Below are 22,253 nucleotides of genomic sequence, written 5' to 3' on the forward strand. Positions count from 1 at the left end.
ACACGTGAGTGTTCGATAATATAGAATCATCATTTAGACCGATTTAAATGCTGTCAGACATGTTTGTTTACTTGTATTTGTTACTGCCCAATCTTAGTATAAAGAAAGTTGTATTATGTTCTATAATCTAATATATATATATATATATATATATATATATATATTACTTTGACATAAAAATATATCTTCACTATAATACAATCTTAAAAATTCATAACGTAATTCAGTTCAACATTACTGTTCCAAAGTAATTGAAACCAAGTTAACCATGTGTGTGTTATTTGATTATTGGCCGCTAGAGAATGGTAATACTGTTGTTAGTGAATACCTATTACAAAATAACATGTTCAAGTTATTACGTTCCTGTTATCTGTTACCGTAGTAGCATGTTAGTGTACAATAATTTTACTGTCATTACAATGTAGGGGAGACCTGTGTACCTAGGGCCATATTTTTTCAAACACTCATATTTTGTATAAATTTATTGTTTTTGTATAGCAAATTGTATAGAACCTATTTGGTGTTATTCTTCTACTTACCAAATTTTTTTTAATTTTTAAAATCATATATTTTATTGCATTTTTGTATTTTTTTTTTTAAGATTGCAAGTGGCCCTAGGTACCATGAATTATTGTACCTAGGGCCACATATATTTGTACCTAGGGCCACCAATTACCATAATCAATAAATTGTGATTTCATAGAAACTGGGTTCAAAGTAAATAAACAAGCATTATCTGGTATTATACCTTTACTTAAATGGTTAGGTAAAAAACAGTATTTTAGAATTACATTGGTTTTTAATCAACTTTGTACGCAGAAAAATCAACACCAAATGGTAGTTGGATCCTACCTCGTGACGAGTTTGAAATGGGTTTGGGTAATTTGGAGATAATTTCACAACCGGAAAGTTCAAATATGTCATCTTTGTCATACACAAAGTTGTTTCTGGTGGAGTCAGCTTTTTTTAAGTATTTCACTGAATACACATTGGCTAGTTCATCCACGTCAAGCACTTCAACTACGAAGTTTCGAGTTGATTTCTTGCCACTTAATAGCGTTAAACAGAAATCTCCTGCTTGTACTGGTTTGTCGATGCCGTCATCACTCTCCATTGGTTGCGGTGGCCAGTCACAGATGTCATCAACTGAATCGGAATCTTCTTCTGGGATGTCTTCATCAGATGTAGAGGAATTGTCAAAAGTGAGAAATTTGCGACCTTGGTTTTGATTCTTGCAAGTTAGGACAATTGGCTTCGATCGAACTTTAAGGCTGTTAATTTTTTCATTTGTCTTTTCTTTACTAGCAAGCTTTCCAGCCTTCTTTGAGACTTTTTCTTGTTTGATAGCCATTATTTCAAGTTTTTCTGGAGTGTCGGTTAAAATCCGGCACCTCCCAGGCTTACGCCCTCCTCGCTTGCCAGTCATCTTCCTTGGTGGTGCTTTAGGGTAAGGCCGCACCTGTTCTGAGGTAAGCTTTACGCTTTTTGTAGGCTGAGCTTCATTTGAAATATTGGTGCCAGATGTTGATGGTCGGTTTTCAAGCAAGTCTGAGCTGGTTGTGTCAAGAGTAGGCCTAGTCGTTGGTCCCATTAGGCCTGGGTCATCAACTTCAAGTTGTGCTTGCACTGGCAAAGGCCTATCTGAAACACTTGAGCTTAAAAACTCGTCATCCGTGAATATATTTCGGTTTATAGGCCAGATGCCGGAAACTCTGAACCCTGCTTGTATGTTTGTATGCGTGAACGCCTTAGGGTATGATTTCCCAAATATCTCAGCCAAATCATAGATAGAAATTGGAGTGCCATGGTGCATGTTTAGCTACTCTGTGCACACGGTATTGTAGTATTTTTTCAATGGCCCATACACCCCCCTGTCAAGGGGCTGTAGCTTATGGCTAGTGTGAAGCGGAAATGTCAATAGCACTATGCCATTAGATTTACAGACATCAATTGCTTCAATTGTGACGTGTGTTTCATGGTTGTCAAGGAGTAGAAGGACTTTTTCTTCTGGTGAGGGTTTTACATGATAAATAAAATGATTCAAATACTCAAGGAACTTTTCTGAAGTTGACCAACCTGTCATGTGAGCTGCTCCCATTGTTCCAGGAGGAGCTCCCTTGATCATATGATCTTTATAGTGTACCCTAGGGAAGATCATCATGGGAGGAACAGCGTTTCCAATGGCATTTACTGCACATATAATTGTGGTGTTCAGGCCTCGCTCCCCAGAAGTGACTGATCCTACCTGTTTTACCCCTTTGCCTGCTACTACTTTGACCGGATTATGTACTGTAGTTATACCACTTTCGTCTACATTATATAACCTTTCTGGAGGAAAGTTGTGTTTTTCAATGACTTCTGAATATTTATCAAAGAATGTATTTACATTGGCTCTATTAAACGAAGTAGCCCGAGCCAAGCTAGTAGCCTGAGGCTTGCGAAGACTTATTACAGCCTCATGTCTCTTCATGAAGTCTAAGTACCATTGATCGCCTGCTTTAGAATCTCTATTCCAAGTAGGAGGGTAAGTTTTTCCATTTAATTTGGCATAATCAAAGGCAAGTTTTTTTACTTCTGTTCTAGACAATCCGTAATGCATTTTGCTACACTGTAGCAAGTACTGAACTAATTCAACCTCCTCCTCTCTAGTAAACACTGTCCACACAGCGCATCTATTAAAATAAGTAGTTGGATCTGTTTTACCAGTTTGGTAGGCCAAATAGCGCTGCAGTGTTGTTCTCTTCACTCCAGATTCTTTTGCCGCTTTTCGCACCGATACGCCATCCTCTAGAACCATATTTGCTGCAGCCATCACATTTTCAGAGTTTGGTTGCGATCTCTTCTTACCCTCTTTATTTCTGGGCATCTGAAAACCAAAAACACAGATCAGAAAAGCCAAATTTTAGGTTATACATTGTTATATAATTTAAACATTAGTCACATTTAATGCTTTTGTACCTAGGGCCACCAAACTTGTACCTGGGGCCATGGCCCTAGGTACACATGTTTACTGTGGCCCTAGGTACAAGTCTGTACATATTTTATCAATAGTGTTGTCATAACCAGTCAAACTAACCTTAATCCTGAATACTAAAATCTATTCTGCACTAAACAAAGTTTCACACATACTATCTCTAAATTATCTGATACACTTACCTTCAGAGTGAAAAATCCAAGCTGGTAAGTAGAAAAAATTACTTTTGCAAGTGAAAACTAGCTCAACTGGATATCCTCTGGCAATGCTCATTAGTTTGTCTCCAACACAGGAATAGGAGCTGCAAGCAGTTTAGCCAACACACTAAACTCACCAGAATAAAAATTCCCCCTACAGTTTGGGGGGAAAAAGGGGTGGCCCTAGGTACATTGTGGCCCTAGGTACACAGGTCTCCCCTAATATAGACTGATAAACTAACAAATTTATAATTCTGCGGCGAAGCAGAAAGCCTGCAGAGCACATATGGTTTAATTGTCCTGCCATATGCAAGATCAGGAGAAAATTCCTAGGGGCCTATTTTCTCAATTTCTAGGAAATTAGAGATCTAAAGCCCTGAAATCTAATAGGCTTTGGAAAAAGCTTTAGATTTTGAGTGCCTTGAAACCTAAGTAAGGGAGGCGCAAAAGTCCTGTTAGGACTACGTGTGGGGACTCCTGTGTCTTTCCCTCTAACAAAAAAAATTATAAACGGGTTAATTCAAATTTGAGTATACAAGACAATTATTGGATACTACGAAGTCCTTATCTACTATTTGTTATAGGCTATATACGTATTATATTTATAAAATGTTAAAGATAATCGTAACAATCGCTCACATAATCTGATACAGAGCTCGAATTTGGGTTCTATCTCGAGAGATCTTTTTCTTATTTTGCTAAAAGTGCCAAATGCACCACCGTAGCCCGCACTGATGGCCAGGGGCATATCTGATCGGTATTTTCCTGACCTCAGATCGTCAAACTTCTCCGATGTCAGATCACGTTGTAAGATTTAGGACGTGATCTAAAATCGGGAAAGTACTGATCGGAAATGCTTCTGCCCATCAGTGCAGGCTTCAATGGTGAAAAACATCCCTTGAGATAGTACCCAAAATCAAGGTTAAATCACATAAGCGCTTGTAAATATACACATCAGTTTTAAAAACCTTTGCAAATTAGATCTGCACAGGAAAAATTGATTACTAGTTCTAGTGTTAATTTATTCAAATTAGATAAAGAAAATATAACTTTCTCAATGTATAGCAAATTCTTCAAATATGATGCCACACATCTTAATAGCATTCTCAAGAACAAAGCTTTTTGCAGTTCATGATTTACAACTACAGTTGTCTAATTACTATTATTGTGTTGTTTTCTTTAATATTAACAAAATCCATGAATTTACACAATATCCCTTAACATCCAGAAATCTGAGGAATTTTTAAAAGATTTCATTTGTACATAATTTTTGTTTTGTGAAAACCGTCCATCACTAAGTTTTTAATAATTTTATTAAGATTTATGAAAATATAATCAAAAGTTTATCGCTGAGTGACTGAAGCTACTTATGGTTAATACTTGTTTGTTAAAAAAAATACTACATGAGAAAAAATATTGCTTCATGGAATAGACCTGTGATGTGTATATGCTTGGTCCCTAAGAATAACTCTGTGATAAGAATAACCCAATTGAAGTATTGTCTGCTAGCAAAAACACTGATAGTAAAAAAAAACATTTATTTTACCAAATGTTGACTTTGATAGTATATCAGGAAGATAGTAGACTATCTAAATGAACTAAAACTTGGGTTATAAAACAAATAATTACTAGTGTTATCAGTGAAAGAGATTATATCTATTATGTTCACAGTTGGAGACTACATGTGAGCTGAGTTGGTCATCATGGTGAAAGTGAACTATGATTTGCTCCCTGTTAAAACACACTACTTCTTTTTTATGGCTGGTAAGGTAATTTTTTAAACTTTATGAATGGTGGGAAAATAATTTGGAAACACAATGCCATTGTTTAAAACATGGATAAGTAGAGAAACATTCAGATTAGCAGCAACATTCTAGATTAGTAGAAATTAAGTCAACCAACTTCTGTTAATGAATTAATGTAAAATATTAATAGGTATTTTAATGTTAGTTGTTCTATTAATGCAATATTTTGTGTGTGTCGGATTAAAAAACAATATTTATTTCTCAAGTATTTAGATAATTTCTAATATTATGTAAAACCTTGAATTAATTTGTGCAGCATCTGATTTCAATACTAGCTTTAATTGACAGTTAATCCAACATTGTTGCTGAATATTTTATGTTGGAGAAAATATGGTACAGAGTATAATTGATTTTATTCATTGCTTTTGATCAAACTATTAGAGCTTGATATTTATATTATCTAATTTACGAATGTAAAAAAAGAAATTTTAAAAAATATTTATAATCATTGTCAACTAACCAAATTAAGACTGACTATTTGGCTGAGTTTTAGTCTAATTATCTCATTGGCTGCTGGTGGCATAACTATTACATATGTAAGTTTTAAATGTATCTAGCTATAAAAATATGGCCTGCAAACAATTTATTGTTTGATATTTTTAACTCCAAAACTAACATGGCTAATGATCAATTTATTTTTTACTGAAAATTTCTCTATCAATTTAACAAAAAATTAGGCTGAGTGTTTATACAATGCAAGTCTGCTCTGTGGACTAATAGGATGTCCAGTCACCAATAACCTACTCTATCCCTACATTAACTAGATATCAGCAATGGTCTTCAGACAGTTATATCTCAGTAGCTAAAAAACATGGTATTCATTCCATTGAAAATCATAAAGTAAAAATAAAGAGTAAACAGTTACATATTCCATTTTTTGGTAGTTTTGTATTATACGTTGGTATTATACATTGGTATTATACTCTCTGTCCCTATCTACCACTTGGTATTAAGCGATATAAGTAGGTTTAGATTAGGTTATCATAAATATATTACTTGTAGTATCAAAGTTAAATTTAACCTTTATGAGCACTCTTGTCATCTGAGCTATAATTCAATTAAGATTCTATCTCAAGGGATATTTTTTGTTTTTTGCCTGAGGTGTGAGGTGGTGCCGTAGGCAATCTATTGTTATTTTCCTGTTAAGGCTGTCAAGGTATTGCAAAGCAACTTATCTTGCTTAAATACCCGTTTGTTGGAAACTGAAGTCTTTTGACGCATATCTGGAAAAAAAGAAAAATATTGTATGGAAGCTATTATCTATTTTCTTATTTTAAATCTCTAGATAATTGATTGCTATTAAAACGTCTAAGTTTAAATTTATAAAGCACTATGGTTAAAAGTGATGTTTTGATGTTTACTTATTTTTCTTGAGCTGAGATCCTTTCCATTTATGTGGCATAAATCAATCACACGGTTCTTTACAACTTATCTGATACTTCTATTAGAAGGTTTATTACTTATTTCCATCATAATGTCAATAATTAATCAATAAAAAATTGGAAAATCATGGTAAACAATGTTTCAATCTAACTCAAACATGACCTGCTACTGAATGTGTCACATAACCACATCAGACCAAAATAGAGTTCCCAAGTGGAGAATGGAGTGATGGACTACAGCGCTTAGTCAAAAATTTTACTTTTCCTTCAAAACGTTATTTTTGGCATTAGAATACTGTGAATTTTGATGGCTTAAAAACAGAATGAGGCACATTAAAATATGAATAGTAATGATACATCCATAACTATTCATATCTAATTTTTCATACTGGCTGAAATATTTCCAAAATTTCTGTATTTGCATGTTTACACTATATGGTATTGTAATATTGGGTACTTGTAAGAAAAATAATGTAAATGTTTATTTGTGGAGCCGCCTGATGATGACACATTTGGTTTTGACAGGCCTTGTCCAAAAAATAAACCATATTGGAAAGTCTTTTTATTACCATTTAATACTATTTAATAAGTAAATAATTTTCTAATGTAATTTTCAGCTATGGGACCTATCCTGCCGTTCCTGCCAGTTATTGGGAAACAGTTGGGTGTCTCTGAAGTGGTCATGGGGCTCATCATGTCTGTCATACCGATCCTCTTTTTGTTTGCCAAACCAATTTTTGGCTTCATCCTGGACTACTTCCAGTCACACCGCAAGACAGTGTTTCTCACTCTGGTAGTCTCCACCACCGTGTTCTCTGCCTTGCTCTGGCTAGTACCTGAGTACAAGCTGGTGCCTGTCCAACAACAGGTGGCCTGTGGTTCAATTCTCAACTGCACCGATCAGGTATGGTTCAATTACCACATGTACTGTGTTACTGATTCAGCAGTGCTTGTCCAGCTTATTATTTACTGAAGACTCTGTGTTGATAGTATCTACTGCACAATGTGTGCAACTTATTTTGAAACAAGGAATATTGCTAAATATTTTGAATTGTGTCAAAATTAAATATATGAGGTCTGTTCAAAAAAATATCGCAACTTTTGTTTTATTTGGAAAGTTATTATTTATTCATCAATTCAATTGTATCCTCTTCAATGTAATCCCCATTAGATATTATACACTTGTGCCAAAGTTTCTTCCAATCCTCAAAACACTTCAAAAAGTCGTTTTTTGTGATCTTGTTCAGCTCTTCCTTCAATGCTGTCTTTATCTTGTCAATTGTAGCGTAGTGTCGTCCTTTCATGGGCCCCTCAGTTTCGGGAACAAGAAAAAGTCACAGGAGGTCAGATCTGGAGAATACATGGTGGCTGCGGCATCATTAGTGTGTTTGTTTTGGCCAAAACATCGCACACAAGTAACGATGTGTGAGCAGGTGCGTTATCGTGGTGCAAAAGCCAATTTTTGTTCTTCCACAGATCTGTGCGTTTCTAGCAGATTGCTTCGTGCAAATTGTGCATAACTTACAGATAATATTCCTTATTGCCAGTTCTACCCTGTGTCAAGAACTCATGGTGTACTGCAATTATTTTTTTCAATAAATGTGCGACTTCTTGGTTATGAATCCATATTTCCACACTTGGAACCCGTCCCGCTCGTACCTATAAACAACTTGGATGTTTTAAAATATATATAACTAATGGGTATCTACGCTCTGAGAAATTTATTTATTTTTCAATTTTACATGACAGCTACAGGACATGATATAGCACAAACAAAGTACAAAACCTTCAATTATTTCCCAAAACAGCCATCCTAACCTAAAAATTAATGTACTCTTAATATGAAACTTTACATAACAAACTAAACTAAACTAAACTGCTGGCAGTTACACAAATTAATATTTATAAATTTCTTTACACAACATAAATAAATGAACTCTATACAATTTAAAAAAAATAACAACTTGCTTCATTGTACACATACACTTCTACAATGAACAATAAATTAAATAAAAATAAAAGGTTGCTGCATATCTTTTAAAATATATTTCAAATTATCATTAAAAAAATATCTATGTTTTGATTTGTTTAAATTAAGAAACCGTAGAGTCTTGTACAAAGGAAAGTTATAATGAGAAGCTGTTCTACATCTAGGTAAAGCAAATAAATTAAATTCTCTAAATATATGATGTGGTACATGCAAACCTATGTGATACTTACTTACTTACTTGATACTTGATGTCTTCGTCTTTGACTGATAAAACCAGATAGACTGTGTCAATTTTGTTTTAAAAACTGTTTTGCAATTTGTTCAGAACAATTTTGTCAAGTATTTTAAAACTATATACACTATTTACAAAGGTTTATGGTGGCAGGGACTAGAACAGTGGGTCATCTTCAAGTTCCTTGAGTGCATAGATAGGCCTACTTGTAAGTCTGGACCATATGGCTTCCTTGAAACTTAATAGTGTTCATATTTCTGATGCTTTTCCGGTAGGCTGTTGTATAGTTTGACCGCTGCTATTGGAAAAACTGTTCAACGATTTTGAAAGTCTACATTTTTAGGGTGTTTAGGTCTTTTGCATGGCGGGTGTTGTAGCCATGGACATCTTGTCTTCTCCCAAACAGAGATTCATTCTCCTTTACGTATATAAGCGAGTTCATTACATATTGGCCTTGAACCGTTAATACCCTGAGGCGTTTGAAAATAGGCCCTACAATGCTCCAGATAGTCTGAAGATGTAATGATGCGTAGCGCCTTCTTTTGGAGAACAAGGTATTTCTGCTGCATGCTGATGCATGGCCCCAGAGCAGAATTACCATAGGCTAGGTGGCTGTGAAAAAGTGCGTGGTACACCGTTACCAGGCACCGCTCTGGTACACAACGTTTCTCAGTTTCCTCAGCAAGAAGATAACCCTGGAGAGTTTTGTGCAGACTTTGTCTATGTTGCAATTCCAATTTAACTTCGGGTCCAGCCAGAAACCGAGTAATTTAACGGCCTCATCACAGTCCTCTATGACATCTCCATTTTTTAGAGTACAGAATATCAGTTGTGTGTTTTTTTCTTCGTTTTAATTTTAGTTTTGTTTGTGGTGAACCACCTCTTGGCATCTGCTAACAAGTCCTCGGCTTCTCCTGAAGCACGGAGTGTATCAGCTTTCCTCTGGACAGGAGCGTAGTGTCATCTGCAAACAGCACTGCCCTGCCTCCCAGTCTTAAATCATTCACAAGAATTAAGAAGAGCAAAGGTCCCAGGATGGAACCTTGTGGCACTTCATGCATGACTTCTCTACTTCCTGAAGTAGCCCCACCAAGCGATACCCTCTGTTGTCTATTTTCGAGATAGCTGGAAATTAGTTTTGTGAACTGTTCCCTTCGATCCCATAGGAATTTAGCTTGCTAAGTAGTATCTTATGCGGCACACAATCGAATGCTCGGCTCAGATCACAGAGCGCAAGAGCCATTGATTCGCCAGCCTCGAAAGCTTCCATTATCTTTGATGCTATGGATAATAAGGCAGTGGTTGTAGAACGTCCACTTCTGATGCCATGTTGGGTGTTGCTGAGCAGATTGTTGGACTCAAAAAAATCAACCAACTGTTTTTTTCATTATTGACTCCATGACCTTAGACACCACTGGCAGAACTGAAACTGGCCTGTAATTCGCCAGTTCCTCAGGATTTCCTTTCTTGTAGATGGGGACTGTGCGTGCAATCTTCAAAGCATCTGGAAAGATACCTCGACTAAGACACTTGTTTATTACTACTGATAGAGGGTTTGCTACTTCATGGATCACCGCTTTCAAAACAAAGCAAGGAACACCATAGATATCCGGGCTTCTAGAGTTCTTTAGCCTATTTACTATTTTTATTAATATCTAGTGGTCGCACCTCTAACCAATGGTCTAATATAGGCTTAGGCCTATTTGCAATATACAGAGGGTTAAAGGTCCATCTCCGGAAGGTTTGTCACTATCCTCTTCAACAGCCTCTATGAAGAAATTGTTTATGTTGTCAGGACTTTCTGAGCAGGAAGCATATGGCTTCTTAGGTCTGTGTGAGTTTATAATATCCCAGGCCGCTTTACACATGTTGGAGGATGACCTGATGGTGTGGACGTTGAAGGCCTTCTTAGCTTCTGTTTACTTCCAGTCTGTATTGTTTATTTGTTTTACAATATAATGCATAGTACTCATCACGGTCTTTTGGAGAGACTGCTGATTTATAATGATCATTTAGAAGAATACTACTAAGTTTTTTAAGTCTGCGCAAGTCTGCTGTATACCAAGATTTATCTTTAAAATGACATTTAGTTTCCGTTTTCTGGATTTTTTTTTAAAGGTTTTAATGGAAAAAAATATATCAAATTTGTGACTTAACAAATACGAACTATCAACTGAATTATTAAGTAAACTTACATAAAAAACTTATTGAGGCTAGTTCCCTTCTTATGGACAATTTTTTAATCTCAAACATTTCCCTTAAATTAGAAGTGGGCATGTCGTAAGGACATACATAATTATGTTGTTTGTAAAATAAAAAATTTAAGAAATTTGTTTTTGTATTATCTCTAAATTGCTACACTCTAACACATTTATTGAATTCCAGATAACAGAACACTCTAATTTACTTCTTATCATAGTTTTATACAAAGTCATAATTGTCCTCAGTATTGGGAAAATATCTTGAATTTCTCTTCACAAAGCCCAGAAGTTTGTATGCAATCGACACCAGCATGTGGACATGATCATTAAAACAGAATGAAGAACTCAAAATTACACCTAAATCTTTAATTTTAGAAACATGTTTTAAAACCTTTATTATTTATGAAGTAAATGTTAAAATCAGGAATCCTCCTCCGTGAGTATGACATGGCAAAACACTTGTTTACATTCAATTCCAACTTATTAGTCAAACACCAAATAGTACTGAGATTGATTATATAGGAACACATTTTTATGTATTAGTTTGAAAGTTTACTCCTAATAAAATGCTACCCAAAATTGAGAAGGTTATAAAATAAATATTGGTTTAGTGCCATACATACTTTTTATTGTGTATCATGTTAGAATCATCAGCACTTCACCAGGTAATTATAAGATCACAATAATAATCCTTAGTTATCAACTACTAAAACTTTGTTGCTTTATTTCATCAGCACGTGTTAAGATTAGATCTCATTTCTATTTCAATGCTTGAGATTGTCTCATTCAGTGAGAATTATCTCTCTTCGTGATGTTCGTTATGTTTCTCACTAGTAAAATTGAAAAACGTTTTTACAGACCATTGTAGTACAAATATTTGTAGTTCAGGTACTTTTAAGTTATTAGATGATATTAGCTTACAATGGATCAATACCATCATATTGTACAAGAAATATTAAAATTTATAATGAAATGTAATAACATTTCAAGCACATTTTTGTAGATATGGTCAAGTTGTTTAAACCAAAATGGTGGAAGGGAAGTTGTTTAAATTTCAAGATTAAGGTTAAAAAGGAAGAGAAACTGTAGAAATGCTGAACATAAACTAATAATTTTTTGTAGTTACTAAAGAAAGAATACATACAACAGCTGTATAAACTATGGATTAACCTTCTAATGGAAACACCATAATCAAATCAGTTGGAAATGGCTTATGGAAAGTGGATGCATGAACGCCTCCTGTGAGCTATCCATCGATGTTTGACTGTTTTAAAGACAAGATAGACAATTAACCTATTGGTTTGTTTAGTTTTAAATAGACTTTTAGCACTTTGGAATTCCAATTTTTTCATTGTGTGTGTAGTTTTTCAAACAAACTACATACACTTATTTTCTATTTTCTACATACCTTGATTTCTATAGGAGTTCACTAAAATATACTTTAAGTATTTTAAGTTAATTGAAAAAACAAATATATTTACACCACACACAACTACATAGGCCCCTTCCCATTTGTTATCAATTAAAATAAACCAGACAAACGATTAGCCTTTATTGATAATACTGTTATCTTTCAGTGAAAGAGATTAAATTAAAAGGCCAAACAGTAATTATTTGTTTTAACTGATCAATATATTACTTTTTAATTATTAATTTGTTTAAATCAAACAATATTTTAATTTTTTATTGTTTATGTAGTAGTTGACCATATACTTGATGTGTTTTGAACTAAAGGGTCTGTTCAATAAATATCGGGACTGGTTCCCTGTATCCTTAACGGAACAGTGGAGGGGGGTCTCACTGGTCGGCCTTGGTAAATGGGTTCCTCACCAATGGTTGTCTATTGTCTAACTGTAATATAAGTGCATTAATTTAAATTGTAAACTTTGTTATTAAAAAATATTATTGTATCTGTTTTTAAGTTTTTATCTATTTGTAAATGTGTTTGAGCGATAATTTTAATTGTTTGAATTTTAAACGTTAGTGTTGAAGGTCTTTTGTCTTACTGTTGGTACTTAATTGTTTTTTCCTGTTTTTGTGTATTTATATTTGATAACTTGTGTATTTTAGTTGATCACTTTTTAATTTTTTACTTTAGAATAATGTTTATCTGTAGACTACAAATACATCAACCACCTAAAAGAAAGTAATTGTATCGTAATATAGTTTTTATTTATAATAATGTTTATGAATATATTATATTATAATACATGTTTACTATGTTCATGACAATGTCTATTGTACACTTGTGTATTTGATGGCAGTAAAGCTTCTTGATTCTTGAGACATGCTTTAATCCAGTCGCCTGCAGGCATGCATTGACACAGGAGGTTGATTTTTGTGACATGTGATTTTTTTATGGTGTCATCACGCCAGCATAGATCCGACCTTGAGCAACGCTACATTGTGAAGTTTTGCTTTAAACTCTGGAAATCTGCGTCCAAGACCCTTGAATTCATTAAATAGGCTTATGGGGATGATGTTGTATGCCGCACAAGAATTTTTGAGTGGCACAAAATGTTTAAGGAAGGGAGGGAAATGGTCAAAGACACATAACGACCGCTCAAACCGACGGTCAGGTGGCCACAGTGAAAACAGTTTTGGACTCTGACAGGTGTTTGACCAGTGAGGAGACCAGCCTTTCAGTTAGAACCGGTAACAGAAGGTCTTGCGATGAGGAAAGTGTGCATGAAGCTGGTGCCGAAAGTTATCCTCATAAATAATCTAGAGCGAGGAACAACGTTATTACCGGTGATAAATCGTGGGTTTTTCAGTATGACCCGGAAACAAAACGTTCAGAATAACACGTGCAGGAGTCCCGCGTCTGAAAAAAACTGTGATGTGAAAATAAAAAATCAAAATCGTGCCGATTGTTCTTTTTCAACCGACGTGGCATTATTCACTAGGAGTTCGTGCCCACTGAAATGACTGTAAATGCTACATTTTATGTGTAAGGTGTGTGTGACCAGCCAATGCGAAGGATTGGAAACTTCACTATGACAATGCACCAAGCCTTGGAGTGCATGCCACTGTGTGGCAGCTGCTGGTGAAATTCAGTGTGCCAATGTTGTCTCACCCGCTACAGCCCAGACCTGGCTCCACCAGACCAGTCTCATAGGACATCGGTTAGACTCCATCCAGGTGGTTCAAGAGGTGACGAGAAAGGTTCTGAACAGTATTCTGGCAACTGACTTGAAGCGGACTTTTGACGAATGGCAGACGCACTAAGTGTATCGATGCAGGAGGAATGTATTTTGAAGATTATTAAGTAATTGTAATGATACCTGCAATAAATTTTGATTTTTGGAGTCTGCCCTGATACTTATTGAACAGACTCTGTATGTTAACACCGATGTGCCCACTCGTGGCTCACACAAACAGAGAACCTCTTAAAAGTACACATATAATTTTTCACATTCAAATTTAATTCATATTAAAATTAAATAAAGTTAGATTTAGCTATTCTTATCTTAAAATAAATTAATTAACAAAACAAAAAACGCATTTAAAAATAATGAGTGATAAAATAAATACAGTGGAATTTATATAATATACATTAAAAAGTTTTTGTAATGGTTGGGGGGTAATTTATTTAATGAAGGTTGCATCATTTAGAAAATCATTTTCTGAATAATATTTTACTCTATTAAGGTATTTTTTAATTTTATAGAGAATTTTTCTGGAGGTAAAGAGGATAAAGATACTGGAGTTTTATTGTTAAATTTTAGTCCTTTATAATAAGGGGACATTTTAAATAATTTAATTCTAAGGATTGGGTATGTAAGTCTGTCTCTCTGTCTTGTATTGTAATCATGATCTTTTGTGGTGATATTATTAGGTAAGTTTTTATGGGTAAACATTAAGACCTCATATATATAAAGTGATGGAATGGTCAATAAACTTAGCTGTTTAAATATAGACCTAAAGGATGATATAAAATTTAATTTAGTTATATAATGTTCTCAGATAATGTTCTCCCCAACTCCCTCACCACCATTCCTCTCTCTTTGTGCTAACATAGTTGCTTATCCTCCATAGAGTAACATTGCAGTAGATTTCTCTTCTGTTAGGTTGCTCTCGTAGATGGTATAGATTGCTGGGTGACACTGTCAGGTGAAAAGACAGCAGCCTTGAGACTAGCTGCTGACAACACCTCGTACTGTGCTGAGAGTACAGTAGTCTGTCAGCTGGGATCTATGGTTCATGTCAGCTGTCAGAAGCGAGGTCTGGGATTCTACTCCAGCACCACCTTCTGGATGTTCGTCGTACTCCTCTCTGCAGCCAGCATCGGCTACAACGTCTCCAATAGTGTCAGCGATGCCATTTGCTTTGATGTTCTCGGTTAGTATTTCCATAATATTAAAAGATTTAATTTTAGTTCTTAGGATTACGCCTCAGGCATCATAACTAACACCGAAGTCACCTTCAGTGAGGAGGGGAACGGAGGGGGAGAGGGAGAGAGACTTTATTTCAAAATCGTCAAGAATTGAAGTGGTGTCACAAGTTAACAATATATTACAATACAATATAATAACAGCTTTTAGTAGCCAAGATACATTGTAAAAAATATCAGTCCCATTGAAAAATTCATTTAAATTATAAAAAGGTCTCTTTGACAGCCAATGACGCGGTTTATTCTTCAAATTTCTAGTCTCCATGATTTTAATTTCATCAGGATGTCTGTTGTAACATTTAGCCCCAATTTATGAAGGTTTCTTCTTACAAAAGGTCCTGGAGTTAATTGGTAGAGTGAAGTTGTTATCATACCTGGTGTTGTAGTGGTATATGGACAAGGGACAATGATTTTGTTATCATAAACAATGGATCTGTTACTGTTCAAAGTATGATTTCCATCTCTATACACAAGGAATATTTTGAAGTGTTTTAGAAAAATATTAAACAGTTATAGATCAAATGGTATTCTGTATAAAAAAAGTTCCTAAAATACCCTTTTAATTTCTTTCACAGTTTGTGCGCACAACATTTTGTTTCTGACATTATGAAGGTAATGAAAAAGCAATATTGTGGTGATCTTAGACAAGCGACTAAAAGAATAATTCTGACAAATGCTTGTCGTTAAAAAGGATTTAAAAGTACAAAAAATAATACAAATGTAGAGTATGCTCTTTGCTCTGAAAACATTGTGGTTATAAAACACTATTAGTCTGAATGTATATTGTGGAAGCACAGCTAGCAGGCCTCGTTGCACTATGAGACAAATCATAGTTAAGTGGTTTGTTGTTTACATTCCCAGTTTCATGAAAATAATAAGGAGTAATAATAATATAAAGAGGAAAGAAACGATTGGTCGGATACTAGTATCCACAAGATTGATCTATTTTTGATTTACCCAGCTCCCATATGAGGAAAGCTTCCATATCTGGTCCCGTACAGTCCTTACAGTTCTGTTCATTTTATTCCACCCATTGAAGTTGGTATGTCTGCCTCGTCGTACCCAATTTGCAATTCCTGTAAGAGCAGAAAGAGATAACCAAATCCTAAGTCAAGTTCAAGTGCACAATTAAAAATGTTCTTCAGTGAATCTGGAAAACAAAAGTGGATACAAGTCTACGATGAGATGAACTGTTTTTCTGTGAATCTCGTGTTGTCATTACAAATCCATCAAATAATTGATTGTGTTGCCAGGAGCAGGAAACGAGAAGAAGTACGGGCAGCAGAGGGTGTGGGGCACTGTAGGTTTTGGTCTGAGTGCCTTGGTTGGAGGTTACTGCGTAGATTGGTGGTCTGGACCCAGCCAAGTCAAGGACTACACTCCCGCCTACTTCATGGCTGTCGTTTTCACTTCGATAGATCTCCTGTGCTGTACCAAGCTTAAGGTATAATCTGGTTTTTTATTATTCAATAAAGAATTTTTCCTTTCAGTGGAATCTTATCTATTTTCAATATTTATTGTTATGATTTCATATACATAAGCAAATGTCAATACCTTTTTGAGAAGAAAAACTTATTATTATATATTAATAATGAAATTAGATTTCTTATGATGAAGAAGTTTATCCAAAATTTAATTTTCGCGTTTGTCTATCCACATTAATTTTATATTATTGAAAGGTGCAGAATAGAAAATGTACTGGGTTCAAATGTAAATTAACCCTTGAGAACTCGCACTAATATTAAAACATGAGAAGTTACTTCCAGGTTAAAGGAAAAATGCTTTATATTGCTTTAACATTACTTTATTGCCTACATAAGTTGTTACATAAAGTAGTGTATTAACATAATACATCTATAAGTAGAATTTGTGTTCATAACATTGTTTGAGATGTGTATCATTGACTAAAAAAATTTAAACAGTGTACAAAATATAAACAAAATTTCTTTAAAAAATGTACAAAACGTTATTAAAAAATACATAGAAATGTGCTTTTTAATTATTTTATCCTGAAAAGAGTAACTAAACATATATACAGACACAAATAAACATTAATTACTTTTGGTAAATACTAAAACAAAAGGAACGGTTTTTTAAGGTTTTTTTACATTTTGAAAAAAGATCTAATTTTATTGAACAACTGATAACACTTTGCAACAGAGATAATACTAGAGATAAAATATATTAAAAATTTTTCTATTATTTGATGAAAGAAAATAGTGTATTCCAATAAGAAGAGCTCCTCCATCAATGAAATAAATTAACAATGTTGAAGATGGAGCTTGTATTGGCTTTTATTTAGTTCAGTCACTACATTGAAAAAACACCAACCAGTAATTATAACTTTTTATTTGTGAGGCCTTTCCATAGCAAGGATATCTTCCTCAGACACATCACTTTTGTGTTTCCTGCAACTATTCTCTTCTGCAACTAGAGAATATTTTGCAGATTTCTATTATTAGTCAAACCTTACAAAAATGCACCAAATGAGATTGGGAGTGAATATGTGAGAAGTGCACCATTATTAGTGTGTCTGTATTACAATAGTTAGAGATACATTTTAGGCCATACAATCCAGAGGATATTTTGCAAATTTCTATTACTAGCCAAACCTTACAAAAATGCACCAAATGAGATTGGGAGTGAATATGTGAGAAGTATACCATAATTAGTGTGTCTGTATTACAATAGTTAGAGATACATTTTAGGCCATACAATCCAGAGGATATTTTGCAGATTTCTATTACTAGTCAAACCTTACAAAAATGCACCAAATGAGATTGGGAGTGAATATGTGAGAAGTATACCATTATTAGTGTGTCTGTATTACAATAGTTAGAGATACATTTTAGGCCATACAATCCAGAGGATATTTTGCAGATTTCTATTACTAGTCAAACCTTACAAAAATGCACCAAATGAGATTGGGAGTGAATATGTGAGAAGTATACCATTATTAGTGTGTCTGTATTACAATAGTTAGAGATACATTTTAGGCCATACAATCCACAGGATATTTTATTTGAAGAGCCAGAATCAAACTTTTATCTAACATCTAACCTAAAAATGTAGTCTGGTGAGTTTCTAAATCATCTATTTCAATAGATTTTTTTGGTTTATATTTGTTTTGTTGAGTCTGGAATAAAATAAAATAAGTTTTAACAGGATTAAGTAAGGACACTGCCGGAGATCGTGCAAGCTCGTTGTGGCATTTCAACAATAACCTAGCTCCACCAAGCGGTACGGACAATGCCGGAGATCGTGCAAGCTCGTTGTGGCATTTCAACCATAATCTAGCTCCACCAAGCGATACGGACAATCCGGAGCTCATGCAAGCTCGTTGTGGCATTTCAACCATAATCTAGCTCCACCAAGCGGTACGGACAATCCGGAGATCGTGCAAGCTCGTTGTGGCATTTCAACCATAATCTAGCTCCACCAAGCGATACGGACAATCCGGAGCTCATGCAAGCTCGTTGTGGCATTTCAACCATAATCTAGCTCCACCAAGCGATACGGACAATCCGGAGCTCATGCAAGCTCGTTGTGGCATTTCAACCATAATCTAGCTCCACCAAGCGGTACGGACAATGCCGGAGATCGTGCAAGCTCGTTGTGGCATTTCAACCATAATCTAGCTCCACCAAGCGATACGGACAATCCGGAGCTCATGCAAGCTCGTTGTGGCATTTCAACCATAATCTAGCTCCACCAAGCGGTACGGACAATCCGGAGATCGTGCAAGCTCGTTGTGGCATTTCAACCATAATCTAGCTCCACCAAGCGATACGGACAATCCGGAGCTCATGCAAGCTCGTTGTGGCATTTCAACCATAATCTAGCTCCACCAAGCGGTACGGACAATCCGGTGATCGTGCAAGCTCGTTGTGGTATTTCAACAATAACCTAGCTCCACCAAGCAGTACGGACAATCCGGAGATCGTGCAAGCTCGTTGTGGTATTTCAACCATAATCTAGCTCCACCAAGCGGTACGGACAATCCGGTGATCGTGCAAGCTCGTTGTGGTATTTCAACAATAACCTAGCTCCACCAAGCAGTACGGACACTGCCGGAGATCGTGCAAGCTCGTTGTGGCTTCAGGTAAGACTTCAGGTACAATGATTGTATATGCTGAAATTACTCAAACTTATTCAAGTTACCTTATTCTCACAGTGCCGTGTGTAATTGTTATGTTGTATGTTTATTTATTTACAGCTGCCTGTACTTCCCAGGTCACAAAACATTCTGAAAGATGTGTTGAAGTTGGTGCAGACTCCCTCCATTGCGACATTCCTGTTATTTGCTGCATTCATTGGAATCTGTGAAAGTTTCATCATATTCTTCTTGTTTTGGTTAGTAATTTGCTATTGAGTATATTGAATCAAACATTACTGTTAATTAGAAAATAGAAACAAATCAAAATATGTTGAATCAAAACATGAAGACTAAATTGAACATTTAAAATTATTTTCTATCAGTTATTGATATGCTTGAAATCTTGTCTGTTTAGTGATTTTAAATATATACCTTTCAATTTAGCTGTTTACTTTCTTTTTTTTAAATCTCACTTTGTTGAAACTTTAGAACTAAACTTTGGATGTATTTGGAATTCTTTAGTTCTACCAAATGCAATGATCATCTGACATTGGTTTTTGTTACACCATTACATTTTTCCCCTATAATTTAATTCTTAAACAAATATTTTCTTGTTTTTTTTAAACAAAAATTTCAAGCTTTATGTATATTTTAAAGCTGTTGGTGTATCAAATCATATTTGTTTTATTGAATATGTGTATCTTAACTTATTTCTTTTGTTTTGTAATATTATTACTACTCCAATAAACAGTAAAAAAATAAAACTTATACAAATCCCTATTGTTAAGGCTATCTAGGCCTAGATTAGGTGAGAGGCAAATCAGTCTCTTCATCACTAGATCTTAAATTGTCATCTAGTTTATCACTAATGTCATTAATTTGTAATCCACTTGTACTTGCAGCCATTAAAAAAAAAAAAATAGTTCTAAATGAATAATTCACACATTTTTTCAAGACTATAATCTTGAAAAAAAAATCCAATCCAAAGTAATAAAAGTGACGTATTTTCACTTGAAAATGAGGCCTAAAACTGATTACATTATTTAATTGTGCTTTACCCTCAAATTTACAATAAATTAAAAACTAAACAAACTTGTATTACAACGAAAACAACAATAAAAGTACTAAGAGCCCGATTCACAGTGACTCAACTAGTTTGTTTACTACATGAGCAGACAATTCACTCAGCTGTAAACAAACCAGTAAATATACTGCATAAAACCGGCTGCAATATTGTTTCAATTAGTTCAAACTGTTCCCGAGAGGTAGCAGCACGATACAGAGCCAGTAGAACCCACCGAACTATGTCAGTGAAATGAAATGTAGTATGCCAGCCGTGCTGCAGTGCCTGTGTTTTGTCCGGAAAGGGTTAGAGAACTTTAATTGTAAAGGTAATATTGGGAAAAATTAATTTATGCCTCAATCTTCTAGTTTATTTGTTTACTATTGGTGCAGATGTGAATGAAATCCATTTTGCAGGTACTTGGAAGACTTAGCCGTAACCACAGGAGCTATGGGACACATTAAGTTACTCCAGGGTTTGACGGTTGCAGCTGAGACTCTTGTGGGAGAGATTGTCTTCTTTCCTTTGTCAGGTGACAGTGTTGTCAATGTTTTAATTTATGTATATGTTATTAAAGAATGAAAAGACATGAATATTACTACTCATTGCTACGTTTGAAGGTAAAATTTGGAATCATTGAGCTTTTTCTTGCATTCCTAAGCCAGCCATGAGTCGAATTGCTTTCTTTTGAAGAAGCAGCACTCTCTAGATTTGTGCTGGATGAGCCACCCCACAAGGCAATACCATAGTTGATATGGCTCTCAAAGACGGCGTGATAAGCAATTCTTATTGACTCCATTGAACTGACTGCCAGCGTTCTTCTTAGGGTGAATAAGGCGCTGCTCAGCTTCCTGCAGAGGATGTCGACGTGGTTTTGCCAAGAAAGATTGACATCAATGGTGACTCCCAAATGCTTGATATGGTCCATGGTCTGGAGATTTGGCAAAACAGCAATCTCTTTATTCTTGTGACCAAATACAAGCTGCACTGGTTTTTCTTCATTGAAGACCAGATTGTTATTGTTGCAGTAGTCGACCGCCACATTAACTGCAACAAAGGAGTCAATTTCGAGACTCTCCACGGAACTGTCAGATGATAGGATGACAGTATCGTCAGCATACATGAAGCTTTCCCCAAAGGGTCTGATACACGAGGGGAAGTCGTTCGTGAACATGAAAATCACTGGTCCCAAGACTGAACCTTGCGGCACACCCCTGGAAACATTGAGTGGAGAAGATCGGACTCTGCAGGTTTCTCCTTTGTAGTAATTTCAACTATCTGAGACCTGTCCTCTAAGTAACTGGCAAACCAGTGATGGGCTCTATCACAGATTCCCAGGGAGTTCAACTTTGCAAGAATAAGTTGAAACTAAGCAGTCGAACGCTTTGCATAGTTCCATGAAGATTCCAGTGTCATTTTTTCCCTCTTCAAGATTGTCGATGATTGCCTCCACCAGTTCCACCAGCTCTGTCACAGTTGACCTCTCCTTTACAATAAGTAGGCTGTTTGCGTTTAGATGCTGGAAGAGTCTTGCCAACACCACCCTTTTGATGATTTTGGAGAAGGTGGGAATCAGGGAAATGGGTTGGTAATTCTTTATTTCATTCTTTTTCCGCGCTTGTGCAGGGGGGAAAACCTTAACTGTTTTCAGTCATGTAGGAAATAACCCTTGAAAAAGTGACAGATTGGTAAGGTGCATGAGAGGACACAACAGTTCTTCTTTGCAGAACTTGGCTCCCGGTTAAAAGATACCTGTCGTTGGCCTCCAAGAAATAACGCTTAAACCTTCTGGCTTGCACATCACAGAATACTCTTTTTTTATTGCATCTTGATTGTTTGGATGGGCATGTGTGGTTGAGGATTAAGGTGAGAGTTCTTAATAGATTGTCATGTGCCTCGTTGACATCTTTAGTACTCATG

At 35.4% G+C, this 22,253-nt stretch overlaps 2 protein-coding genes across 6 annotated transcripts in view; one reads left to right on the forward strand and one right to left on the reverse strand.

Moving 5' to 3' along the window:
* Positions 1-22,253, forward strand: part of LOC124353246 (major facilitator superfamily domain-containing protein 6-A) — a 33,369-nt gene that overhangs the window by 547 nt on the left and 10,569 nt on the right. For all 4 annotated transcript variants that reach the window (XM_046803167.1, XM_046803170.1, XM_046803169.1 and 1 more), the window contains exons 2-7: positions 4,843-4,935; positions 6,976-7,262; positions 14,852-15,122; positions 16,428-16,618; positions 19,391-19,527; positions 20,750-20,865. In XM_046803167.1, the coding sequence (XP_046659123.1) occupies positions 4,875-4,935; positions 6,976-7,262; positions 14,852-15,122; positions 16,428-16,618; positions 19,391-19,527; positions 20,750-20,865 (1,063 nt within the window). In that variant the 5' untranslated portion in view covers positions 4,843-4,874. The remainder of the gene's footprint in view (positions 1-4,842; positions 4,936-6,975; positions 7,263-14,851; positions 15,123-16,427; positions 16,619-19,390; positions 19,528-20,749; positions 20,866-22,253) is intronic.
* LOC124353247 (jerky protein homolog-like) lies at positions 671-4,384 on the reverse strand. 2 transcript variants are annotated; one of them, XM_046803172.1, is made up of 2 exons: positions 3,157-4,384; positions 671-2,866 (listed from the first exon to the last, which is right to left on the reverse strand). In XM_046803172.1, exon 2 carries the CDS (start codon positions 2,864-2,866, stop codon positions 1,820-1,822), a length of 1,047 nt encoding a protein of 348 aa, XP_046659128.1. In that variant the 5' UTR covers positions 3,157-4,384; the 3' UTR covers positions 671-1,819. The 2 variants fall into 2 exon arrangements, with proteins under 2 accessions (XP_046659128.1, XP_046659129.1); XM_046803173.1 differs by having other exon boundaries at positions 672-2,866.

The sequence above is a fragment of the Homalodisca vitripennis genome, chromosome 1, assembly GCF_021130785.1.
Source record: "Homalodisca vitripennis isolate AUS2020 chromosome 1, UT_GWSS_2.1, whole genome shotgun sequence".
Lineage (NCBI taxonomy): Eukaryota > Metazoa > Arthropoda > Insecta > Hemiptera > Cicadellidae > Homalodisca > Homalodisca vitripennis.

What these genes read in the sequence shown, in the direction of transcription:
- LOC124353247 (XM_046803172.1), bottom strand. Translation starts at nt 2,866, where the DNA reads ATGCCCAGAAATAAAGAGGGTAAGAAGAGATCGCAACCAAACTCTGAA.